Genomic DNA, 25023 nt, shown 5'->3' on the forward strand with positions numbered 1-25023 from the left:
GTTCACATCAGAACCCAAGGACCTCATCTGCGGAGTACCACAGGGATCATCACTCAGCCACATACTTTTCAACATGTACATGACTCCTCTGGCAAAGATCATCAGATCCCACAGAATCAACCTCACCTCATACGGCAACGACACACAGCTAATTATGTCCCTCTCAAACGGCACTACCACCACCAAGACAAACTTCAAACAATGCTTGACCAGCGTGGCTAGTTGGATGAAAGAAAACTGCTGATCTTCGGGAATCAGAGCTCACCTTGGGACTCCACTTGTTGGTCCCCCTATCTTGGACACACACCCACACCAACTGACTACGCTAGGAGCCCAGGCTTCATTCTGGACCTCACCATGAAGTCCCAGTTCAATGTCTTCACGTCCTCGTGCTTTCACATCCTTTGCATGTTACATTAAATCTTCAAGTGGCTCTCACTGGACACCAGAGGTACTCTCACACATGCCCTAATCACAAGCAGATTAGACTACGGCAACACATACTACACAAGCATCCCAACCCATCTTCTACACAGACTTCAAACCATCCAAAACGCTGCCACCAGACTCATCCTTGACCTCCCATGCCAAACGCACACTGCACCATTCCTCATAGTGTTAGACTGCCTGCCCATCCAGAAGCACTGTCAGTTCAAACTTGTCACACAAGTATTCAAGTCAATACACAACACAAGACACGCATACCTCAATCACCAGCTTCACTTCCACCAACCCACCAGAAAACTTCGCTCAGCATCACTCTCACTTGCACACACACACCGCATCCGCAGAAGCAGAATGGGAGGTCGATCATTTTCCTGCCAGTCTGCCAAATCCTGGTACGATCTCCCCCAAAACATCAGGGCCTCCTCCTCACTTCTTGAATTCTGCAAAAAGCTGAAGACCTGGCAATTCAACTAGTCTTCTTGCGGGACCATAGACTGCCTGTATTCAGGCTCAGCCTCAACACACACCTTCCCTCATCTACTCAGGGCCTGGATACCCTAACAGGTGGCAAGCAGTGCTCTACAATCCCCTCTTACATTACATTACATGCCAGTCCTGGAAGGCTCTCAGACACATAAATGTTTGACTAAAGAGACACCAGGCTAAGGAGATATTGCAACTGGGAGTAGCCATATGACAGTGCAGAATGGATGGAGAGGCAGAGAGAACTAGAGACATAGGACCAAATAGCAAATTGCCGCAAGGGGGCATAGGATCAAGCAGTCTGAGAGGATGAAGTGGTAGGCCGACACAAAGTGAGTGTGATGCTGGGACAAGAAGACCCATGAACAGACAGTTAAGAAGGCACAGATCCAGTTTGACACAAGCAATGGAAATGTACACATATACAAATGGAATATCGTGGACACAAATTTATCCTACAAGATTATTTATACTTAACTGTAGGAAGTCATTCTTTTTGCACTGATCACCCCCATTTGTGATTGGTTCTGGTGGTTACTGACTCTAAAAGTGCCCTGGACTCTGATAACCAGGCCCAGAGCCAGCGTTCTGTCTTGTAAAGATATTTTGTAATTGATGTAATTATAATTGGCCAAGAAAACCTACTAGTCACTAGTATATGATAGGGCATGTAGGTTTAGAGACCCCAGTGGACTTAATCTACTCAAGTGTGCACTGCTGTGGTGTCGTGTGTCATTTTAAAACTGGGCATGCCTTGCTGTTTGTTTTTAAAACAAAGCTAGGTCCAAATTTAACTTTGTAATTAAAAGTGCTTCCAAGGTCCAAAACTACTTTTTGATTGCATGGGTTACCCATAAGTTCTGCTGTAGGTGCCCCAGGGGTAGGGTGCATTGCTATAAAAACAGGAATGTTTTGTATGCCCTGGTAGGAAAAAACAGCCAAAGTCGTTTTTCCCCATTGTAATTCTGCTAGCTATGTAGGCTAATATGGGAAGGCTTTACTAAACTTTAATAAAGTCTAACTTTTGACTGGTGTTAGCTAGCAACAATATTCAAAGTATAACAATAATAAGAGTTACAATAAATACAACAACTTGCTAAAGTCGGATTTATTATAACTATTACAGGAAAGTAGTTTTAAAACTTACTATCTGGGTGTTGCCTTACCTGAAACAGCCCTGTAGCAACCTCTTCTGATCAGCCATCCTTTAACAGTCTGAGCCAAGCTGCTCTCTGATTAGGTGTGAGGAGGCCTGAGGCTGAAACAATACAGCCATTTGGTGGGATGAGATTTGCTTCCTGGAGAAGCCAGGGACATGAAGGCGGCTGGGGAGATAAACCAGACTTTAACGGTAGAAGAACAGATGTCACAGGTCAGGGAGTGTACTGAAATGTTAGCCACACCTGTGGGTTAGCGTAGCCTGACACATGCTTCAAGGAAATCATTTTTCCATTTTGATTTATGAAGAATTGTGCATTCTGGGGCAAACATATGCCACACTTTGCAGGAAGTGGTCATAGCAGAGGGAGGAAACATTGCCCCTATTGGTTGGGGTGTGTCCCACTCTTGCCAGCCCCGAATGGAGGATACATTTGACAGAGCTGCAGAAGCTCCTCAGAACACTGCCTGGAACAAGAGAAGAATGATTTCCCTGCTGGACCCTTGGACTGGACCACAGAAGGCTTGCACTCAGAAGGACTGCACCTTTTACACTTTCAAGAATCCACCGAGAAAGGACAGTGTGTCTTAAAGGCAAAGGAGTGGACACCCTGAGCAGTAACTGGTCAAAAAGTGCTGGAAGAAGCCACCTACAACAGCCCAATGAGAGGATTACTCTCACTGACAAGCTACAGCTAGATTTTCCTGGACTGCATAGGTGCATTGTGAGAGACTGAATCCTAGACCCCAAGTGCAATCCAGAGTTTCTGAACCCTTGGCCAGTACTAGAAGATACTGATCTCCCCAAAGATACCAAGAACCAACTGAGACTATAGCTCCTGTGCTCGTCTGCAACACGTTTCTGACCCCCAAGATGTGCCTTTCAGGTCCTGGGCCCTGAGGTGGATTTGTAGCCCTTAAAACAAGCTTTTGGGTTTTTTGTGAACTGGCCCATTCCCACTTAAACCATGCTGCTCGCCCAAAGAATCAGCACGAGCCCCCACAAGTCTGTCTCTTCGCACAACAAGTTTCACCACTCTCGACAGCGAGGTCCATCCCCTCCAAACTGTGATGCCCACTGGTTCTTTGTGCCCCACTGCTCACTGCCGGCGATACTCTCCTTGCTCCAGGCAAACTTTTTCCCCGTGAACCGGACTCCTGGCACAGAACTTGAGATGGTAAATTTTCAGCGGGACCAACCTGGGACTGTACCCGACCCGTGCTCCGATGCAGTCGGCATGAATTTTTTGATTTGACCTTGTCCAGCGCAACCAGATAGCCACGGCTGGTGTTTTATCCATTTACGTGAAATACTGCAGTTTACTTCTTGAAAATTCATATCTCCGGTTCCCTACATTGGATGTTTGTTGTTTTGGTGCTTTCTAAAGATAAGACTATTCTCGATTTTTATAAATTGGTGTTTGATCTTTATTGTGTTGTGCCTTTTACTTGTTTACTGTTTTGGTGATATCAAATGCTTTACCCACCTGTCTCCTGAGTTAAGCCTGGCTGCTCATCTGCCAAGCTACTAAGGGTTGAGCAAGGATTAATTTATTGAGACTTGACTGGACCTTATTGGTGACTGTAGTATTATTTTCTAGCTAAAACTACCTACATCCGCCTACTAATAACCCAACTTTCTACTTTAACTCCTAATATATGTACCTTTATGATATATATTAAGGGAACTTAGGTGTGCAGTTAAAAATAGCAAACCTATGCGTATCTATATACATTCTTACCTTCACCATAGTTATTTGTAAATATTTTTGTAGGATGATATTTCTGTCCCCAATATTCTCACATACAACCAATATAAATAAAAGGCATACCTCATGGTAAGGAGGATGCCGGACCATTATAGAAGGAGTCTAGTGTGCAATGAGCTATCTAGCCCTGCTGGCTCTACTAAGTTCCTTCACTTGCCTGTGAGGAGGACTTGCCATGCAAGGCATCTCAGGCATATGGTGCCCCAACTTCAAAGACGAGGTACTGTAGGAAGCTGCCCTAAATCATTTGTCAGATACCAAATCAATCGACAGTAATTTAAAATCCACAAACAATAGAATTATATGATAAAATGGTGACTTAAATTCAAAACTATTACAGCGGCATAAGGAAAAGTTCATAATCAAAAAGCTTGAATGCCAGGATAATATCGACTACGGTACTAGTAACTGGCAGCTTGACTGATAACATTACCTATCTTGAACTTTCTATGTACCAATCATGAATATAACTATAAACCCAGTAAGGATAGAATACACATCAGTTTGCTTAAGTATCAGGGAGTCAAACATGCAAAGCAATTGCACCAGCAGGTGCTGCTACAATTATTAAAGAACCTGTACTCATCTATATGTGACTCCCAGATTAAACATGATAAACAAAACTACAAGCAAGTTCTTAAGGACACAAAGCATACTCAACACGTACCTGCATGAATAAATCTTATTGACACTAATAATTCAAATTAACCCAACAGATTTTGGCTTTCCTTGGACTTGTGACAAATGCTTACAGGCCAGCAATTGACCACTTAATTCTTGTTGAGAAATCGAAGGCACACATTAAAACCACCAAAAATCAGATAACCATATTTTGAAGCATCATTACGTGTAACGCAAGATGACATTGCTTCATTAAGAATTAAAAGTCAATCTTCTGAGGCTCCTGGCCAAATAGCTAACATATTAACATTTTAAAACAAGATCCCACTCTCTGGAGCACTTTTTTTTACCACTTATTCTCCAATGTTTTGTATTCTGGTATAATGCCCCCATCTTTGAATGGATCAATCATTCATCTGATATATCCATTGCATACTTTTCTCTCTTGGATTATGATGGCAAGATTGTTGCTAACTATTTACTTTGCAAGCAAGCTGACTGGACAAACGAGAAGAAACTAATACGCTTCCATCAGGCAGGATTTCCGCCTGACCTCTCTACTGATGATAATACTGCTGCTTTGACATTATTAGCCCAAAATGCCATTGACTGGCACCACACATTGTTTTAGTACAGATCAAAAAAGTGAATGGAGGAAAAAGCAGAGGTTCATTCAGCTTCCAAGAGGTACCGTTTATCTATCAGAAAGGGGGACAATGAACCACATAAATCTCAGTGCCAGAGTCTCAGAACTTTTTGTCTCAGAGACCCTCAACCACACATTCACAGACTGTGGTGTATGTAATCTCTGCTTAGTTTGGTTCGGTGGAAAGTATCATCATCAGATCTTGTCACTTGAGTGTCCCAGTCTACAAGTGACATCAAAACCTCCACCGAAGAGGGAGACTGGATGTTGTCAGTGGTGAGTGGATTAAAATTATCTCCTATCCTTTAGGTGAATCTTTATTGGGGGAAAAGAGTAGCATAGGGAGACGTCTAAAAACAGAGTGGTGTTTGGTGGATGAGTCACTGGTCCACAACATCTAGTGGTTGGGTCGACAAGTTTTGACCTGGGACAGACCCAACTGGTCTATGGCCTTTGTCAGGACAAAAAAATTATATATGGAGGCCTTATACTTCAGGGCTTCCCTGATAGTGTGTTATAAGTGAGTGGAAGCACTCACCCGTCTTTGGCAGTGAGCACACTTTGCTCCAGACGGAACATGGTTATAGGTACAGTCTTTGGGCCTATAACTGTGAGAGAAACAAAGGAAAATTAAATCCATGATGAAACTAACATTGCCAATTTCCCAAATCACCCAGTGTGACACTGAAAAAAACGTAGGCAGCAAAGTCGCTGGTGACGGTGTGGTTATCTTCCTATAAATATGCATTAGTGAAAGAAAGATACAACCAGGGGGAACAGGGACACTGCCCTTCTCTCACTCTCGGCAAATGTGTATAAAGAACTGTGAGATAAAGCATAGCACTCTCTTTGTTAAATAATAATGATAGGGTAAAGACAAATCATCCCAGTGTTCAATATTGGCAAACATGCTGGCAGAACTAGGGGACAAAAATGTCTCTTAGTAATTTGAATAAGTGAAATGATACTATTAGGCTGTTTGAGGAAGCCAGAATGGGGAGGGCTATTTTTTATCCCAAAAAATAATGTGCTGTTACCTTAAGTATGCATTTCATTTGCATCATGATGTTTAAGCCTGAAGCGAATATGAAATAAGTAAGGCAACAAATCCATGTGCACTTTTAAATTGAAAACTAAACCATAAAGGGTGAATTCTATACTCTCGGTCAATTGCACTTATTTGGCTTTAAATCATTCTGCGCAGTGCTCCCGCATGCGTCTCTCCCGCATGCGTCTCTCCCTGAACTGAATGTTAAAGGTGGTCTGTAGAAGGGCAGTTTTTATAGCTTGCTCTGTTACCTTAATTGAATCAGTAAGAACATGTTTTATAATCCTCTATATTGCTACAGTTGCGTTGTGTTCGTAAGAATTGACTGTAGTACGATGCAACTGTAACAATATAGAGGATTATAAAAAAGCAAGCCTCAGCACTACAGGAAAAACTGAGGGTGAGGGATTACTCCAACCAGATTATCAACAAGCACCAAAAGAGAGCCAGGTGTCAGAACAGGAATAACCTCCTGGAACAAACAGAGAACGCGAAGAAAAATAACATACTTACGTGAGGGTCCACCTACTGCACAGTGCCCAACAGCATTAAGAAAGCTATCAACAAACATTGGCACATCATAACGTCTGGATCTTTAAACTGGCCGAAGCGTATATTTGCCCACAAAAGGAGTAAAAACATTGGAGATCTCTTGGTACATATACAGTCCCCTAAAAAGAAAAAGAAAACAAATACGATACTCAAAACTTGGGGCCTACCACCTGTAGCAGGACATTATCCCTGCGGGTCATGTGCAGTGTGCCATTTGACAAAAACAACAAAAACCCTCTCATTGAGCAAGAACTTTGAGTGGACTCTAAAAGGAAACACAAATTGCGATACCACACACGCCATATACATGATCACATGTCCATGCAGACTAAGATACATAGGCATGACTTGACGCAAAGTCAAAACAAGGTTTGGGGAACACCGTAGCAATATCAGATGCAAAAAAGCCACCGCAAGGGAGAGTAACCACTTTCTTACTTCTCGGTATACAGCCAACTAATTGAATCAGTGATTTTGGAAACACTGGATGATACAAACGGAGATGCCAAAAGCAATCTCTTTCAAAAAGAACAGAGATGGGTCTACAGTCTGAGAACCTTTGATGTAGGACTAAATGACAATGTCTCCCTGGTTAGCGTTCGGTCAGTATTAATAATCTGTATTATTATGATATTTATATATGTATGAGCCATCAAGACTATTGACAATCACCTGTGAGTTTGGAGACATAATCCCTACAGCTTCTACTAGCAGTAAAGTATAGCTATATGCTGACAACAGCGACTTTCGCTCTTGGGTCCACAAGCAAATACTCACATGCATATCATCATATCATAAACCTGAGAGACATAAGTTAACCTTACAGTATTCCACAGAGCGGGATCACAAATCTCTACTCTTGAAGGTAAAATTAAATAAATAAATAAAACAACTTACCTTGCGCTCACCACATCACCGAGTCAGTGATGCGGCAAGCTCAAGGTAAGTGGTTTTATTTATTTTTTATTTAATTTTACCTATCCCGTCATCTGTCAACCCCCCAACACCCCACCTCCTCCCCACCGCTCCCACCTATGCCCCTGCTGCTGTAGCCTGGTCTTCACCGTTTTACAAAAAAAGCTAATAAAATAATAAAATAAAACAAAATAAACAATAATGTTGCACCATGTTCACATGAAATGCCCTATCTCGTTGACTATTTCTATGTAAACATGAGAAGAAATCATAGCTTGCAGTATACAGTCTGTGCAATCAGAAACATCTTCCACAATTGCTACTGCTATTCCTTTTGAAAATCTTTTACTAGTATCTGATTCAGTGTGTGCAGCTCAGCCTTACTATTTTCGTGCTTGAAAAGCCTACAGCCCATTCCGAAGCCTCGCGAAGATTTCTTATTGCTGTCAATATAATTATCTGTATACAGCAAATTGAAAAAACAAGGTTAATAATAGCTTGTGAGAGGCAGTTAGAATTTCATAAGGAAGGAGGGTATTGGAGAAACAAGCTCTATTGAGTGGCCTCCACTTAGATCGAAATACCAGTTAACGCATTTCCACTCTTGGTTGGAAGATTAGAAGTTTTTTTATACTTTAAGTCCTTTTAGAGAATTTTTCATTTAAAGTTAAAAGAATAACAGGTTATCAAAGTCTACTTTAGAGGTGTGCGAAATTCTCATAATTTGCATTTTTGTAATTAAGGGGCCGATTACGATGGCAGGTGGACTTGAGTCCGCCTGCCATCATACGGCAGATCGGGACAGCCCGCCTGTAAGGCAGCAGTCCTGCACCCCTAATTACAATGTGACCGCCACCGTGGCGGTCGCATCCAGCAATTTAACATTGCGGTGGGTGCTGCTGGCTGCAGCACCTGCCGCACTGCTAAATGGTCATGTTGTGCGTTTCCCAGCACAACGTGGCAGGCACCACGGGGTGCCTGTCACCTTGTGCATGGAAATGAGTGCACAACTGGCTCCCCCAACACAGAAGGGGCCAGCAACGGGGCCCAGAATCCAGCCTCCGCCAGCCTTTTCATGGCAGTTCCACCGCCATGGACAGGCTGGCTGACGCTAGCATTGTAATCTGGCAGGCGGTGCCTGCTAGGCACTGCCATTTCCCTGGTCTTATCCACTCCGCCAGGAAATCGTAACAATTGCCTGTGGCGGAAGCATGGCAGGCGGTCTTTGCACCCGCCACGCTTGCCAAATGATTCCCCTGCCATCCTAATGTGGCAGGGGAAATAGGCAATCAGATGGCGGAGGGACCGCCACCGCACGGCCGGCGGTGGCAGTGCCTCCGTCATAGTAATCGGCCCCTAAGTGACATGTTTGGAAAACTGCGCAAAATTATGTGGCGGTCCCCGTGTTTGCCACCCGCTGCAGCTGCATCGAATAGCAAGGGAATTGCCACCCCGAGAAGGCAAGTAAGAGCTGTCTCGGAATCGTGCTGCCCGGGGCAAACTGCCCCTCCTTGCTACGCAACTGTGTATCTCGCCCTAAAAGATTTGAGCAAAAAACACAACCACCGCAAACAGCAGCCACTCACACTCTGCTCTTTTGCATTGTTCCTGATCTCTCATGCGAAGTTATTGCTGTGACTGGCATATAGTTACGCAATATGGCATAATAGCATAATTTCTGCAATTTCCCATAGCAAGTGTAACACAAAATTACCAAAACTAGATTGCACTGCCATAATGAAAATTTTGCCTGGTCTTAACAAAGATGTTTGTAACTTCACATGAAAAAGTAGCATTGTTTCACAAAAACCTTGCCAAACTAAATCCTTATGTCAATCGATTAAGCAGAATTTTTTTATTTTGCAGGCAAGTAAAGGAGATGAGCTATCAAGTCGTGTCCAGAGCACTCTAGGCAATTATGATGAAATGAAAGATCTCCTGACAGATTGTCCCAACCAAAGTCACTTGACTGGAATTTCAAAAGCTGGAGTTCTTCCAGACACAGCAGACACAACAGAGGAGCAAGTTCCAATAGACTTGGGTGCACAGCCTCTTCTCTCAATGTGCAGCACTACAGCTTCTTCCACAGCTGTGATCTCTGGGCAGCAGAGCAAAAGGGCTGCGATGAACTGTCGAAAAGCTGAACTCACCACTCCTGTGGAGAACCGACAGAAGACCAGCAAGAACAGACACATCCTGCTTCCATCCCAAAGCAGTGAGGTTAACCTTAGCAGCCAACACAACACTACCAATATCCCTAAATGTTATACAACAAGCTCATCATTCTCTTCCTCTTCCATGGCAACACCTCTGGAATCAGCTAGCTCGCCGCTTGCAGAGACTATTGATAGACACCAACAGTGCTCAGAACTTATCTGCAACATGGATGTAGGCCTTCAGGCCCAGGAGAGGCCAGTTCTGTCCACTAAACATGCCAACAGTAGGTGTTGTGTTAAGAACTTTCCTGCGTCAATTGTCTCAAAGCCAAGTCTAATCCAGCAAAAGCCAACTGCTTATGTAAGACCGATGGACGGTCAGGATCAAGCTCTGGATGAGCCGCCCAATTTGAAGTCTTCCACAGAGACTAATCTGAACTGTACCTCATATGAAGGAGTACCAACATGCAAACCTGAATCATCAGAGAAAGAGGGGAAACTGGAGAAATATAGTGTTTCACCTGACGAAGAGGTATTTGCATTTAGTTTTATTACATAACTTTGCATGGCAATGTGTTCATTTATACCATGTCCTACACAGTTATTAAAATTCAGTTTCAGATTTTTTTAAGGATTTGGCCAACAAGTTTTCAGATCTGTATACAGATATCATACATAGAGGACTCATCAACAATTGTTTCTAATTTATGAATGGCCCGGCAGCGGAGTCACTGAGTTCATCTGACTTACGAGTAATGTGGTAAACCTGTGGGCCTGGAGAGTTTTCCTTCTGCTCTTTGTTTGCTCGCAGCAGCATAAATCTATGGGTGATAAAGCGGCCATGAATAAGGGATAACCAGGGCAACCAAATTCTGTAAATCAGAAGCCCAGCTATTCCTCATTTCTTAGTGGTCCACTAAGATATAACGCATAATTGAGTGGTATTTTGACCCAGATATTTACTGTGCTGGTCGGTAACTGCTGTGGCCATAATTTCCAGTTCCATTAACAGGCACAGTGAGGTACATTAAAGGCCATAAGTGTGGTACAATATAGAATGCAAGAATTATTCAGTGAAATTTGCATAGTACAGGGAGGTAAAATATAGGGCAGACAAGTTTTAAGTACATTGATAATCATTTGCAAATAGAACTAACTGAATCAGTACAATTATGTACAAATAAAAGTGCCTAGGGACTTAAGTACAAGGCTTTGCATAGATAGTACACAGTGCTTAATTTGCCCCTCTGCTTTCAGGTGGGCCCAATGGCACTCATTATTGGAGACCGGAACTTATTTTCCTCATCAGACTTTGACCAAGAGCAAGAGAGTGAAAAACGCACAAGGGGGAAAGACGGAGGAAGAGAAAGGTGGAAAAAACAAGACAAATGGAAAAGCAGGATCTTTCAAGAGTGATATAAAGGGACACGGAGTGTCTGGTGGTGGATTATAGAGACATGAAGTGAACTCAAGATTAAGCAGACTTTGTGGTCCTCACACTTACATTCAACAGTTGCGCAAGCTTCTAAGTAAAGCTTTGGGCTTCGTCACTTAGTCTTTTTACAGCTTAAGCAATGATAGAACACAGTATAGTAGACAGGCGTTGTATGTATTGAGATGCATCATCCCATTAATAAGTTATGAGATAAGAGCGTTGCTGACAGATTATGATACATAATGGGTCTTAGTAGGATAAATAGTGTTTAAGGGAAAGGTTCCGGAGGGAAGAGACTCTAGGGCGGTTGGAGGAGCAGTCCAAGTCTTCATGCTGGTGCATTCAGGTGTTTGTTGAGGGACAGGTTTTTTTCAGGATAGCTCATGGCCAGGCAATGAGGGGGGATTTCTGATTTGAACTTCACGTGCTTTTTAATTCCAAAATCATTCTTGGTTAGAATACCTGGGTTCTGTATTTAGGGTGTGTTTACTGGAAGAACATACCGTTTTAAATTATACCTATTTGATGGAAAACACACTATGAATGGTGAGCAGCCTTAAGAAAATAGTGACAAATAGAGGAAGTCTAATGTTTAGGTAGTCACATTTAAAATGTGCTCAACAATAGAGTGTGGTATAACCAGGGTCACTGGAATTATTCAATTATGTGGCCGCAACATTTTCTGCATAATTATGGATTTGCAGCATTTGCGACGTAAATATATTGAGGATTTGTAAAGCACAGCAAATCACCTGTAAGGGTCTCAAGGCACTGAATTGTAGGCATGGGAAGATTAAGTGATTTGCCCTGAATCACAGGCTGTTGATGTAGACACCGAGACTTGAACCTGGTTTGAAGCGGCTCTGATGTCGGCAGTGCAGGTCATTACACCACATCCTCTCCATGCATTTTCCATCACCTGCTGTATAATCTGCACATTTTATCAGATTCAAGATTTTGCTACATTTGGGTGTTAAACTGGTACTAATGAGGTGAAAGCTTTGCCCAGACAGTATTAGTATGTGTAAAAATGACAAAATATGTAATACTATTACAAAATGTGCTACATGATGCTGTATAACTTGGCTTTTCTTACCACATAATTTAGTCAACCCTGCCCCATAATTTGATCCTCCCCTGCTGCATAATTCCAGTCACCATGGCTATAACAGATTGCAAGGTTTCATTTTTGCACATACCAATAAGTTAGCAAATATTTTCAAATTTCTTCAGAATCATTCATTTTAGCAATATCTAAGAATGGGAAAATGTGTGCATTCTAATTTTTTTCTCTAGTTCATTCCACAAGAAGGCGTATGGAGTTTTGAGTTATCAAATTAGGGGTTATTCGATACAGGTTTGGACCACAGTATGCGTTGCGGTTAAAAAAAAAGTGCATCTTGCTGTTTTTATGAAGCTAAATAGCCCATTGAAATGTTTCAGCCTGTTTTGAGAAGCAGTAAGTAGCCTCGAATAATATGAATCTAAAAGTAATACAAAAATCGTGGTAATGTGGAAAACGCAGCAAAGAACACCTAATTTATTGAAAGCAAAATGGATTTCATGGCTGTACAAATTTATGTGAATTTCAAATTTAAGAAGCATGAACGTTTCTTCCATGCGTCTGAGAACGGGTGTATTTTAAAGCTTTGTGTATCCACACTCTGGGGCTGATTACGATGTAGGGCGGATCGCCACCGCCCGCATGGCGGTGGCGATCCGCCCTACATTTCCTTCCACCCGCCACTCATTTCCCCCGCCATATTAGTATGGCGGGGGGACCCCGGGGGACAGAAAGACCATCTGCCGGTTTTCCGCCGGTCGACCTGGCGGAAAAGGGGCTAGATATGGTGGCGGTGTCTGCTAGACACCGCCATCCATATTAGCATGGGTGCGGGAAGCAGCCTTTCCGTGGTGGCATCGGGCATGTGGATTTTGCTGTCGGGGGCCCGTTGTGGGCCCCCAGGGTATTGGGGGTGTGCACATGAGGCGTACCTATGGTACCCCCCTACATTGTCATGGACAAGGTGGCAGGCACCACGCGGTGCCTATCACCTTGTGCATGACAATGCATACAGGGCATTCCCAGCATTATGGCGGGCGGTGCTGTGAGCACCGCCCGCCACAATGCTGGGAATAGAGGATGCCACCGCCACTGTGGCGGTGGCATCCTAGTTGCAGGTGTGGGACCGCCGTACCACTGGCGGCCAGTCCCAGCACCGCTAGGGTGGCAGGCGGACAAAAATCCGCCCGCCATCCTAATCGGCCCCTTAGTGTCATCCTGCACAGATTTCCAACACTATGGTATTTGCTATATTAAACTTTGCTAATGTAATGCTATTTCAGACAAAATCCATGTGACAGTTGCTAAAATGCCATTTGAGGCATTGAAGAAAGTCATGTGCAAAATAAAACTCCTTGATTTACAGAAAATATTCCACTTAAATCAACACAATCCCTTTTTTGGCCCTTTGTACCTTTATGCACTTTTCTCTTGAAAGTTGGGTGCAGAAGTCAATGTCTGACTTCTAGTGGACCTCAACTATAATGCAGTAGGAACCTGAGCCACAGAATTAGAACCCTATTGAAACATCCCAACCCGTGACCTATGACTCTACCAACTGAGTAATGACATTACGACCACTAAGAGGGCATCCATGGAATTGGAGAAGAGTCTACTCTAGAGAGGAAGGGTGGAAATCAGTGCTATCAGTGGACAGGAGACTAAGGAACAGGCAGGGTCGGACTGATCAATAGGACACTTTGGCAGTGCCGGAATGACAGGTCTGAAAAGTCAGTGTGTGGGCCACAAAGTTGCTGTTTGTAGGCCTGTTTTATGGTCTGGTGGGCCAGTTTTCACTGTAGATTTCCATGATATTACCGCAGATATTGACTGCTGCAAGCATAAATGCATACAGCCTTCCATACCTTGCAGAACACGTATATAAAGTGTATTTACAAGATCAAAACAGCCCGATTTGCTAATTTGAGTCACCTTTTTTAGCTATCTGAGTCACTAACGGGGTCCCTTTTATTTTGGTGCCTTGGAATATAATCCATCCCAGTTCGACCCTTAAGTCAATCTTGTGGTTAGTTCAACAGGAGCCAGGATTTCATCTCAGTCAGGACATTTATTGTTAGACATGCCAAGAACAATATCTCCCTCCAGAGGATTCTAGAACTCAAATGGCTTATGCTCTGCAGCAAACGTTTTACCATACACAAATAGTAGAATAAACAAACCTGTCTGGGGGCCACTGGAAATTGAGAACTCATAGACCACCTGCCTTCTCAAGACAGACAATACAAATGATTTTCTGGTTAGGTGGTCCTTTGTGGTTCTCCTGGGACAGGGGCATTGGGATTATCCTTCTTTACTCGGGTGTAAGGGGTTAGTTTGGAAGGCATCTGTCTTGGAAGGTGCACACTTACCTCATATCTTTGATTAGTGACTTACTTGATAGCTGCCTTTATGATCAAATTAGCTATCAACAGTGTGCACCCTGCTTGGCTTATAACCATAAAAAATTCTTTACAACACGGAGATGCCTACCCAGGCTAAAAACTGGTCAGGTCACCCTTCTTTAAAAGGAAAACATCTGGAGGCCCATATGACCTGAACACCATCTGACTCACCACTGGTCCTTTACTCTAGATCACGATTGTCAAAACATAGCCTAACTAATGCATTGTAAGAAAAAGACTCCAAGTGACTATAAAAATATAAATGAGGTGTGCAGTTTCTCGCAAAAGAAGACTAAGGCAAATGGTTCCAGGGAAAGGAATATGCTCCAATAGGAGCACGGGCCCTCACATGCCTGAGTGATTATAGCCATAATCCCACCTGCAGTCCTGACATTTAAGATTATGGGCGATGCTCTTCACCTTCTCAACAATGGATGGACCTGCCTGCTTGTTACCTATGACTTCTTAGCTTTGCTACACACGTTGAAAACTTCAATGGGCTGCCATTGTTGTGCCATAAAGCTGACCATCTCCTCCTGAAATCATGACCAAATAGTTAAGATAAATAATTTCGGTCCTCTACTGTATGGATGCTTTGTGAGGTCCCATAATGTTTGATCACCCCATCCAATGCTTTAGCTCCTATAATCTCTGATCAGAAACATCATTGTATCAATACACAAATATGTTGATTGCCATGTTTTGAGCATCATCATTCCTTGACTACCATCTACTGAATTGAGCCAAGAGAGGTAATGGTAATATCTTTAGAATAGTGGGCCCTACTTGTTTGGAACTAGCTTCCAGCATGGATTATTTTTTTAGTTTGCTGCAAATGCTCCTCCAGCTGCCATCTTTGTGACTCTTAATAATGAACCCAATGACTCATAATGCTACTATGGTCAACTTCCACAAGCACAGAAAGTGCAGTTCTCCAGGCGAGAACTGGCGTGATGATGATTCTGCCGGCCCAAGGCAAACTATGCTTGACTATTTCTTATCTACACCTAAATTTATAGTTGCATCTGTTTATGCACTTGCATTCAAAGTTTATTCTTCACTGCTTTGACAAATATTAACCATTTAAATGTTGTACTGAAAGACACAATGCTACATAATATTTATTGATTTTTGAATGTATGGTTCTATTTTGTAGTCATAAAGGTTCAAAGTATAAAAAATATTTCAAATGAGTAATGTACTTGTTTGTTGCTGTTTTTAATATGAGATTGTCATGCGTTGCTACATTTGCTCTGACTGTGCACAAGTGCAGAGCCATTGCCCACTTTGATACACAATCAAAACCAGAGGTGGCTGGCATATATTTAGGGTGGTGGGGCGGGCAACATTCTGGTGGCATTAGGATAATAATTTTCAAAAAGGCACTTTATTATTATTATTAGTTCGATTTATAGCGCGCATGGCTGCCCCAGCAACGGAGACTTGCCACACGATGTCCTCTTCACTCGGATGTCTTTGCTGCTCGAAGCTCCGACCAGGAAACTGCACTCTCCAATCCTGGTACGTCTCTCAACATGAGAGGTGCGTCATGACTGGAGGGAGTGTCTCTCACATCGCTCCTAAGAGCACTGGAGGACTGCGCTTTCGCTAACCTAGCTGTCTAAAACAGCTAGGTTAGAGAAGTTTAAAATGCGCATGTCTTACAGGCAATCGCAAGACAGACGGCCAAAGCGACATGCACATTTTAAAGTTAATTGCACAGCTCCCTGCTGCCACTCAGCAGCACTGACCCCGCCACGTGCTAACACTTGATTCAGGTTATGGGTTGCTTCAAAATAAAATGGCAATAACTAAACTTTATTACCATTTTATTTTTTGGCTGCTCAGGGGCATTTTTTTAGGGGGGCAATGCTCCGCTGCTCTTATGGAGGTGCAGCTCCTGCAAAACAAAATCATCTACCATATTTTTTTTTATTCTGTAAACTCACTAGAAATGTGTATTCATAGTTTAGTTTTTGAAATATGAAATGTGGTATTGACCTAGGAATCGGATGAAGCTTTTTTTTTAACATTCCTTCGTTGCATTCTTCCACTTTAATTTTATGCCAAAATTCAGCATTTATCCTACCGGTCCTTTTTCTTTTAAGACAGAAACAGTCATCTAGCAAAGAGATCTATCTCTGGCTCGAGCTCAGCTAATGCCGTTTATTACACATTCTGGAATCATTAATCTAAATTGACACCCACTAAGCAGAAAAATGACTTAATTTATGAGTGCGAGTTCATTTCAATTGTGATATTATGCAGCTTTCACTTCGAGTTAAAATTAAAAAGTGACGCTGATTTCGGAAGAAGAATATATACTGCGGGTTAGAATAAATCAGCCCACATTTACATTTACGGTACATTTAGTCACATGCTTAGAAGCAGTGAACTAGCCAAAGGGTTGAGAGCTGAAGATTAAGTTTCTTCTCTGGAGAGTTGGTTCTAAAGCGCAGGCATTGTTGCTGGAAAAAGAACATTGCTTATTCCCAAAGCTCAAGTTCCTTCGGCAAAGCCATTTCTTACCAGTGCTCCCAGGGAAGGCTAAGCAGAAATATCTCCACCGGCATAGGGTGCAGCTGGGGCGGTACCTACGTTTTCCACCTGGGCGCAGTTAAGAGCGGGGAGGTGGCAGCCAACTGGTTCGGGGGGGGAGGGGGGAAGTGCTGCCGCCACCTTGTTCTCGGGGCTGGGAGGATGGTGGTAGTCGACAGACATGACTCCCGCCCCCCCTCCGCTATGCCACTGATAGGATGGTCATGTGTGCTTCCTTCTCCCCTAAGGAGGAGGCTTCCTCGTTCTCAACCCCAATTGTGAGTAGGATCTCCTTGGACTCTACTCACTCATCAGAGTGTCCTACGGTTTCGCCAGATGTATGATCTAAGTTTGGACTACGTAAAAAAGGTCAACCAAGTTTAGACCAGATAAAGGCGATCAATCACGGGTTGACCAGGTAAAGGTGGTCATATCTTGGGAGGTGTTTGTGGTATGACAGCTGACAACAATTATGGTTTCAGTATTGGTTACTGATGATCACGGGAAGCTTGGTGTGCTTTGAATGGGGGTGCTTCAATACAACTGTGGTCCTTGCTGCTGCTCTGCTTTTGACTTCAAACCAAGAGCTTTCTGTGCAGGCCTGTGGTAGACGTGTTATTCTCTGATTGGTACCGACAGCCCATTTACATAATAAGGAACTAGGTCAGTTGGAAATCAGACGATCCTATGAGGTGCCCAATGATGAACCACCCCATTCACTGGGTGGGTGAAGGGGTTCCGTTGTGAAAGTTCCATTATTTTTTACATTTCATACAGTCTCTTGAGTATCTACATTTATAATAAGGAATACAATTGGATTTGAAATAACCACACTTTTAATGCCATTATTGAGAGGGCAATCTAATGTTCGCTCCACATCATGGCTTGGATTTTTGTTCACGTTCAAACTAGAATTTTAGAGAGTGTCAAGGATTTTTCTGTAGCAAATTGGCACATTTTGAACCCAATTTGTTGTGTGAATGTAAAATGCCCAGATCAAAATGTGCTTTGGCTGCTAGAAGCACTGACTTATGCAGTGTCTCTGCATTATATCTTAATTCCTTAGACACTGTTTTAAGGGCTTCCAGTGATTATGTCCCTAGGATTGGTATGCCGGCAGTCCCCGTGCTGCTTTACGTGGATGACGTGGTTCTCTTACCTTTGAACGCAAAAGCCCTCCAAAATCTCCTGAATGGCTTTAATGATTTTATGCTTATATTTAAAACTTAAGGTGAATCAGTCAAAATCTTTTATTAAGGCCTCTGGCCCAAAACATAGCAAGTCAAAAACATTTATATAGAGGGGGCACAAACTGAAAATTTCCCTTTTTTAACCACCATGGCATCTTGTTGGAGGCAAATGGGTCATGTGACAGGCTACTTATTCCAAGGGCCCAAAAGATGTGTGCAGCAGAAGATGCAATATTAAAATTTGTAAAAAAGGCTAGGCCATAAGCCGATCCAGGAAATGGCTCAACTTTACAAAAGCAGGTGCCTATTGGTGGGCGCTTCTGAAGCCAGAGTCTGGGGCTGCGTTGCCTGCACGAAACTTCAGATAGTCGAAAACAGGTTCTTATGCAGGTTCTTGGCCATTCCTAAAACTTCTTCAAGTCTCATTGAACATCTCGAAATGGGTACAGGGTTCATGGATGATCAAATTTCAATGACAACTCTTATTATGGGTAAAGTTATGGAGCTCCCTGAAGGCATTGTCAGATTTTCTAAAATTTGAAAACATCACTGCTATCCCGTGGCTGGCTTATGTGTAAAACACATTTTACAGCCTGGGGTACAGTCATCTTTTTGAGTCACCGGAAAGTATATGTATTGACCTCAAAATGAAAGTGAAAGAGAGCTTTGAAACGTATAAAGAGGGAACTAGACTAGAAAAGTCTCTTGATATGTCTTCAGTAACACCATATATGCAGATTTCTACATCCTCTGATATGGAGCCTTACTTGAATTGGATTGCAAATCCAGAGCATACATTTTATCCCACTAGGTTGAGATTAAACATAGTTCACTTCCTTGTTGGTTTCCCACTAGTCGATTCCTAGTTTGCCTCCCTCGCCTGTTGCCTTTGTGACTCTTTTACTGCCCAATCCACTGTGCATTGTATGTTCTTTTGTACTTTATATGATTCCTTTAGATTGTGCTTTTTACGCCCTGTCCTTCTTCATAAGCACCTTAACTCTTGTAAAGAGGGTTTGATCTATTTGCAATGTTTCCAATCACTTGATATTTGAACTGTTGCTCTTAGTTATATTATTGCTGATACAAAATTGAGAAGAACCTATGCACTTAATGGACAACATGTTTTCATGATGCTTTGAAAGTGTTATTTCTATTTTTAAAGCTGGAAATGTTTTTATTCTGTGCTTTTATGGTCAAACTATGACTGAATAAAGATGATTTTGACTTTGACATTGGACGGGTGAAGGCATTTTGTGATGAAAGTTCCAATATTTTTTACATTTCATACAGTCTGCTGATTATCTACATTTTTAGTAAGGAATATGATTGGAATATATAATAACCACATTTTAATGCCATTATTAAGAGGGCAATCTAATGTTCGCTCCGCCACAACATCATGGCTTGGAGTTTTGTTCACATTCAAACTAGAATTTTAGAGAGTGTGAAGGATTTTTCTGTTGCAAATTGACACATTCTAAGAACCCAATTTGCTGTATGAATGTAAAATGCCCAGACAAAATGTGCTTATCCTTTAGCAGCAATGACTTATGCAGTGTCTCCACAGTTACATAGAGTGCCAAGCGTTACCATAAGATATGATCAGTTTTTTTCCCATACTGTATACATTTGTAAAACATAATATTAGGGCCTGGGTGAACTGTGAATACATAAGTAAGAGTAATACAATACCACTCCCATAACTACCCACATCCTTAATTAGGATAATATCCCAAATCCTATTTGTTCTCAATATGTATTCTTTACATCAAAGCTCAAAATCACATGGTTGTTTTGAATGGTTAGTGGTTACAAAGGTGCATCGTAATGTTTCTATATGTGGGAGTGTCATCCACAACATTGATATTGTGCATTGAGGATGCGGCCCGATCATATATTGTCAACATTCAGTCAAGCACTTAAAAATGTACAGGTCGTTTTCTTCTATCAAAGCAGAATATTGCAAGGGGGAGCAGCTTTCTTGTGCTAGATCTGACACTGTAGGTTATCATAAGGGAACGAGATCTCCTCGTTGGTGTGACTGTGAAACTTCAAGATGAGTTGGGGAGTGACACTGTCAAACTGAGAGGCACTAGAGACATCAAGGATGCATACACTCACACACACACATAAATACACACACACTCATGCACTCAAAAAAACACAAATAGACACATATGCAAGCACACACTGTGTAAGACACTCTGGAGTACTTGAGAAACCTAGTCTCCTCAAAAAATGTAGTCTATTCCACATGGTTTCCTGACTCTTGGTTCAACACATTTCTGTTCTCTAACACTTCTGGTTCAATGTTTAACCTTCTTTCTGTACCTTCTAATAATCCTACTCCCTCCCACTATCTTTTCTGACGATCAACTCCTTTATTTTAGTTTTTTTTATTCTTACCCTCTTTTATTTTGTCACAATGTTTGTACTCTGAACCGAGTATCCTTCACTTGTGCCATTTCTTTCTCTTACTTCTCTTGACATGTTACCGTTTCCATTCAGTCTTAATGATTCTGTACCTCAGAACACTTCACCATTTCCATCAACTTTGGCCTTTCACATCCACCTCAAAACCACTAGATTGTGTTTTTCCAACCAACTAACCATCTTAAAAAAACTCTAGAAAAAGTGAAAGCCTCATCCATCGGTCTTTTTCTCCTCCATGCCCCTTTCCATACTTCCCATTCTTTTTTTCACCTGCCACTGTCCTATACTGTCAATCAATTATTTAACCCACACCATTGAACTCCTTCCCTGGTTATTTAAGCTTAGCCTTTGACTTTCGTGGAGTGGGAAACCTTGCTCTACGTTTGAACATCTTTTTCCCCTTTCCCTTTCACCCCACTTCTTTTTCCTCACTGTTCTCTAATAATCTGTATAGAAAAGCTCTTATTTGATTGCTGTTTGTAACAAAAGGGTGTTTATTTCTAGCCACTCCATCAATACCACCATCTATTCTTAGCCCTTCCTTGTCACCATTATATTGTCTAGCTATACATGCCTTCTATTACACACCGGTATTTTCTCAATCTGTATATTTATCAGGATAATTTTCCAAATCTTCCAAACATACTTATATCATGCATATCCTAAAATAATCCCCATCTGATCCACACCCAACCAATATATTCCTCAGATATTTTCTTCCTTTTCTCTCTAAACTGCAGAAACACATCCGCCATTATCAATTGTCATATTATTTAAGTGCCCTTCCTTCCCTCTGTTTGTTTTCAGCATAGTCTTCCTAAGTCTAATAAGCAGTTCTAGTCTCTATGCTTAATTATCACACATCTCCTGATTCTTCCATTACTGCTCTTAAATGACCCTTCCTGTTCTCAGGCTCTTTAGTTGCTCCTATTACACTAGCCAGTTCTATTATTTTTTCTGGCCCAGTCTTATTGCATCCTTATTCTTCTTCCCAATGAGGGCATTAATAATTTCTCCATGAGTGCCAATGCACTGTGGACTCTGATTGTACTATTGAATTTGAAGTACAAGGATATCGAGGACAGAATATTAAGGAACAATTTATCGAAAGGTAAGTGCATATGGGGAATTATAGACTCCAGATCTACATACCTTGAAGACATATGTACCACGTAGGTACGTAGGTAGAGTTAGGTAAAGAAAATCTAGACTTACAAATCTTTCAATATGCTTTTTGATAGTGTGTCCTTAATATTGTGTCCAATCGATATTCAGAATTTAATATTCAGGCTACACATCGTGCACTCTTACTTCTTACACAGGGCTATCCTTCAACTTCCATTAAGATTATTAACAAATATTTGTCTGCTTGTCGAACTTCATAATGCTATTTCTATCTGGATTTCTAATGGCAGCTCCTTCATGACATCCTCCTCTATAGTCTCAAAAGATTTCAGATTGAGAACATTTGCTTAATGGAATCCTTCTGTACAAAGGCCAAGAATTATTATATGTTTGTACAGTAGCTCCTGCAAGGCAGCCCTTCACGGCTCATGTGGAAATGCTGCTCAACTTCTGCATTCAAAAGCTATTTTGCTCCAAATGTTGATGGGAATGCAGTGACAAAATGATTTACTGCCGCAAAACGCCAAAACTCACGAATATCAATTAGGAGGAGTATGGACAGTGCCAATTTCAGTATGATTTCATGCAGAGCTACTAAAATATCATAACCGGGCTTTCCTGTAAGTGCTAAAGACGAATGAAACGAGTTGTAAACAAGGGAGAAGGAGAATATTGCCTGATATTCCCGCACATAACATGTAATTTATGCAGAACTATAGATTTTATGGTACTTACTGTTGTACGGTTGTCCTAGTGTTGGCATCTGTACTGGAGGATGGACTTCATGAGCAAATCTCAAGCAAAGAACTTCTGGCTCTTCTTTGCTCCATAGAGCAATGCTTAACATTGTGGTAAACTTCACTTTTAGGGCTTAATTGCATCATCAGGGTTCAACTCCTTATAGATATGGCAGCACTGGGCAATGTTTCACCACTTCACATACATGTAGCACTGCAGAGTTTTGAAAGTCAGAAATAAGGGAGAGTTTTGTTCACCAGTTTGAAGGTTGGAAAATCTGGGCAAACAAGTCTATTTTGGGGCATTTTACTGTTCTGTGTAATTCCACTAGAGCATTCGGTCAAGGTAGTCACTCAATCTAAGACGATCTAAATAGAACTGATATTTTGAATACCTTCTAAAATTGGGTCCATTATCTAAACTCATTACACTTCTTCGGAGCTGTTGGTTGTGCAAACATGAAAACTTGTATGATCCTTACACACAGTCATATGGATTCCATTGCTGCAAAACATCACAAATAAACTCTTGCAAATATTCCTCTCCCCTCATGTCAGAATGTGTCTCAAATTCTAACAACAAAAGGAGGAGTGGTTGCCTTCCCCTAGCTTAGCACCCATTCCAGTTTTGCAGGCTGGTGTGCTCCTCACAATGTGCTCAGTAGCCACGCCTTCCTATGTACTTATATCTGTTGATGAACAAGGAAGTTAGTTAAACATTGCACTTTGAGCTCACTGAATATTAGATATTTATAGAAAACAAACATTGGAGTGGATTTGATAACACTTCTGCTTCTTAGCAAACATCCACCGACAAACCAAATAAAGGCCTGTGAGGGCATGTGCAGGTAATATTTTGTGGTTCTGTCCCATTTTGCACGCTTGCAGGATTGTGCCAGACCTATCCTACCTCAGTGCCTCTTTTTTTTTTTTTTTTTTTTAAAAACCTTTATTTTAAATCAGTGACACAGCTATTCAGCCGACAACCCGGAGGTACGGCAGCTTTAGAGATTCAACACATGCTTGCGTCCACATATCAGTGACAGGAGAGCCAAAGGTTCTATTTTGCATAAACATAAATACAACCCTAAACACAAGCAAGGCGAAAGGTACTGTAAACACCAAGAGAGGTTCCCATCAGGGGGGACGAGCCCCATCACGTCCAACAGGCACAGGTTTATAGTAAGGGAAAGGAGGGAAAGGCAGAGACTCTAGAAACAAACACATATCAGCGGGAAAGCCAAAGCCGGATAAAGACTAAGGGGAAAGTTGCTCCTCAGGCGGATCCGGGTCGGGGGGAGGCATATGTCCCCTCTGTACTGGTTCCATGGCCCCCACACAGCGTGCCATTTCCGAGGGCGCCCTCGAGCACAATACACTGTCTTCTCCCTAAACATGCTCCAGTCCATGTTTTCCATCCACGCTGTCAATGTGGGCGGCCTATTGGAGCCCCACAGCCGAGCGATATCGCGCTTGGCTACCATGTTCCCCAGGGTCACCCACTGAGTCTGTGCCGCGTTGTGGTCAGTAGGACTCCAGACATTCAGGAGACAACATCACGCCTCAGGCTGCATAACAATTCCTGTCACCTCCCCCATCACCTCGTGGACTTGCCTCCAGAACTCCATAATCGCACCGCATTCCCAAATAATATGGAGGAAGGTACCCACCATACCACAGCCTCTCTTACATAAGCCCTCCTCAGAGAAACCCATGTGGACCGACCTGGGCCCCGTCACATAGACCCTATGGAGTATTTTAAGCTGCACCAGCCGCAGGCGCGCGGGGATAGCGACCTCTTTGGGGGAAGAAACTGCGTACTGCCAATCCTCATCATCTAGTTCAAGGCCGTCCCTGGTCCATTGAGCGCGCAACCCTAGGAGAAGATCCGCCCGAACGTTGATAAGTTTCTTATAAATGAGCGAAATCGTGCTCTCTGGCATGTGACCATCCAGGATCCGATCCTCCAACGGAGAGGACTCGGGCACCTTCTCCCCCTCCACAAGGACTGACCGCAAGGCGTGGCGCACTTGAGCATAACGGAAGAACTCCGTGCTCCCCAGCTCGTATTCCCTCTGCAGCTCCTCGAACGACTTTATCTTACCCTCAACCAAAAGGTCTCCGACCCTGGATATGCCGATCAAATCCCATTTCTCGAACCCTTTTGTGCGCCAAAGCTTCCCCAGAATCTCTGAGTCAAACAGAGGGGTGGCAAGGGTAAGCTTACCCCTCCAGCCCAGCGAGTCCGTCGCCACCTTCCACACATGGACGGCCACTCTGGTGGGCCCCGTGAGGGTGAGGT

General features: G+C 42.6%; 1 protein-coding gene across 1 annotated transcript in view; it reads left to right on the top strand.

Moving 5' to 3' along the window:
• Positions 1 to 25023, top strand: part of AFF3 (ALF transcription elongation factor 3) — a 1727663-nt gene that overhangs the window by 431730 nt on the left and 1270910 nt on the right. Inside the window, exon 3 of the mRNA XM_085622771.1 lies at positions 9506 to 10327. Coding sequence (XP_085478897.1) covers positions 9506 to 10327 — 822 coding nt within the window. The remainder of the gene's footprint in view (positions 1 to 9505; positions 10328 to 25023) is intronic.

The sequence above is a fragment of the Triturus cristatus genome, chromosome 8 (genome assembly GCF_964204655.1).
Source record: "Triturus cristatus chromosome 8, aTriCri1.1, whole genome shotgun sequence".
Lineage (NCBI taxonomy): Eukaryota > Metazoa > Chordata > Amphibia > Caudata > Salamandridae > Triturus > Triturus cristatus.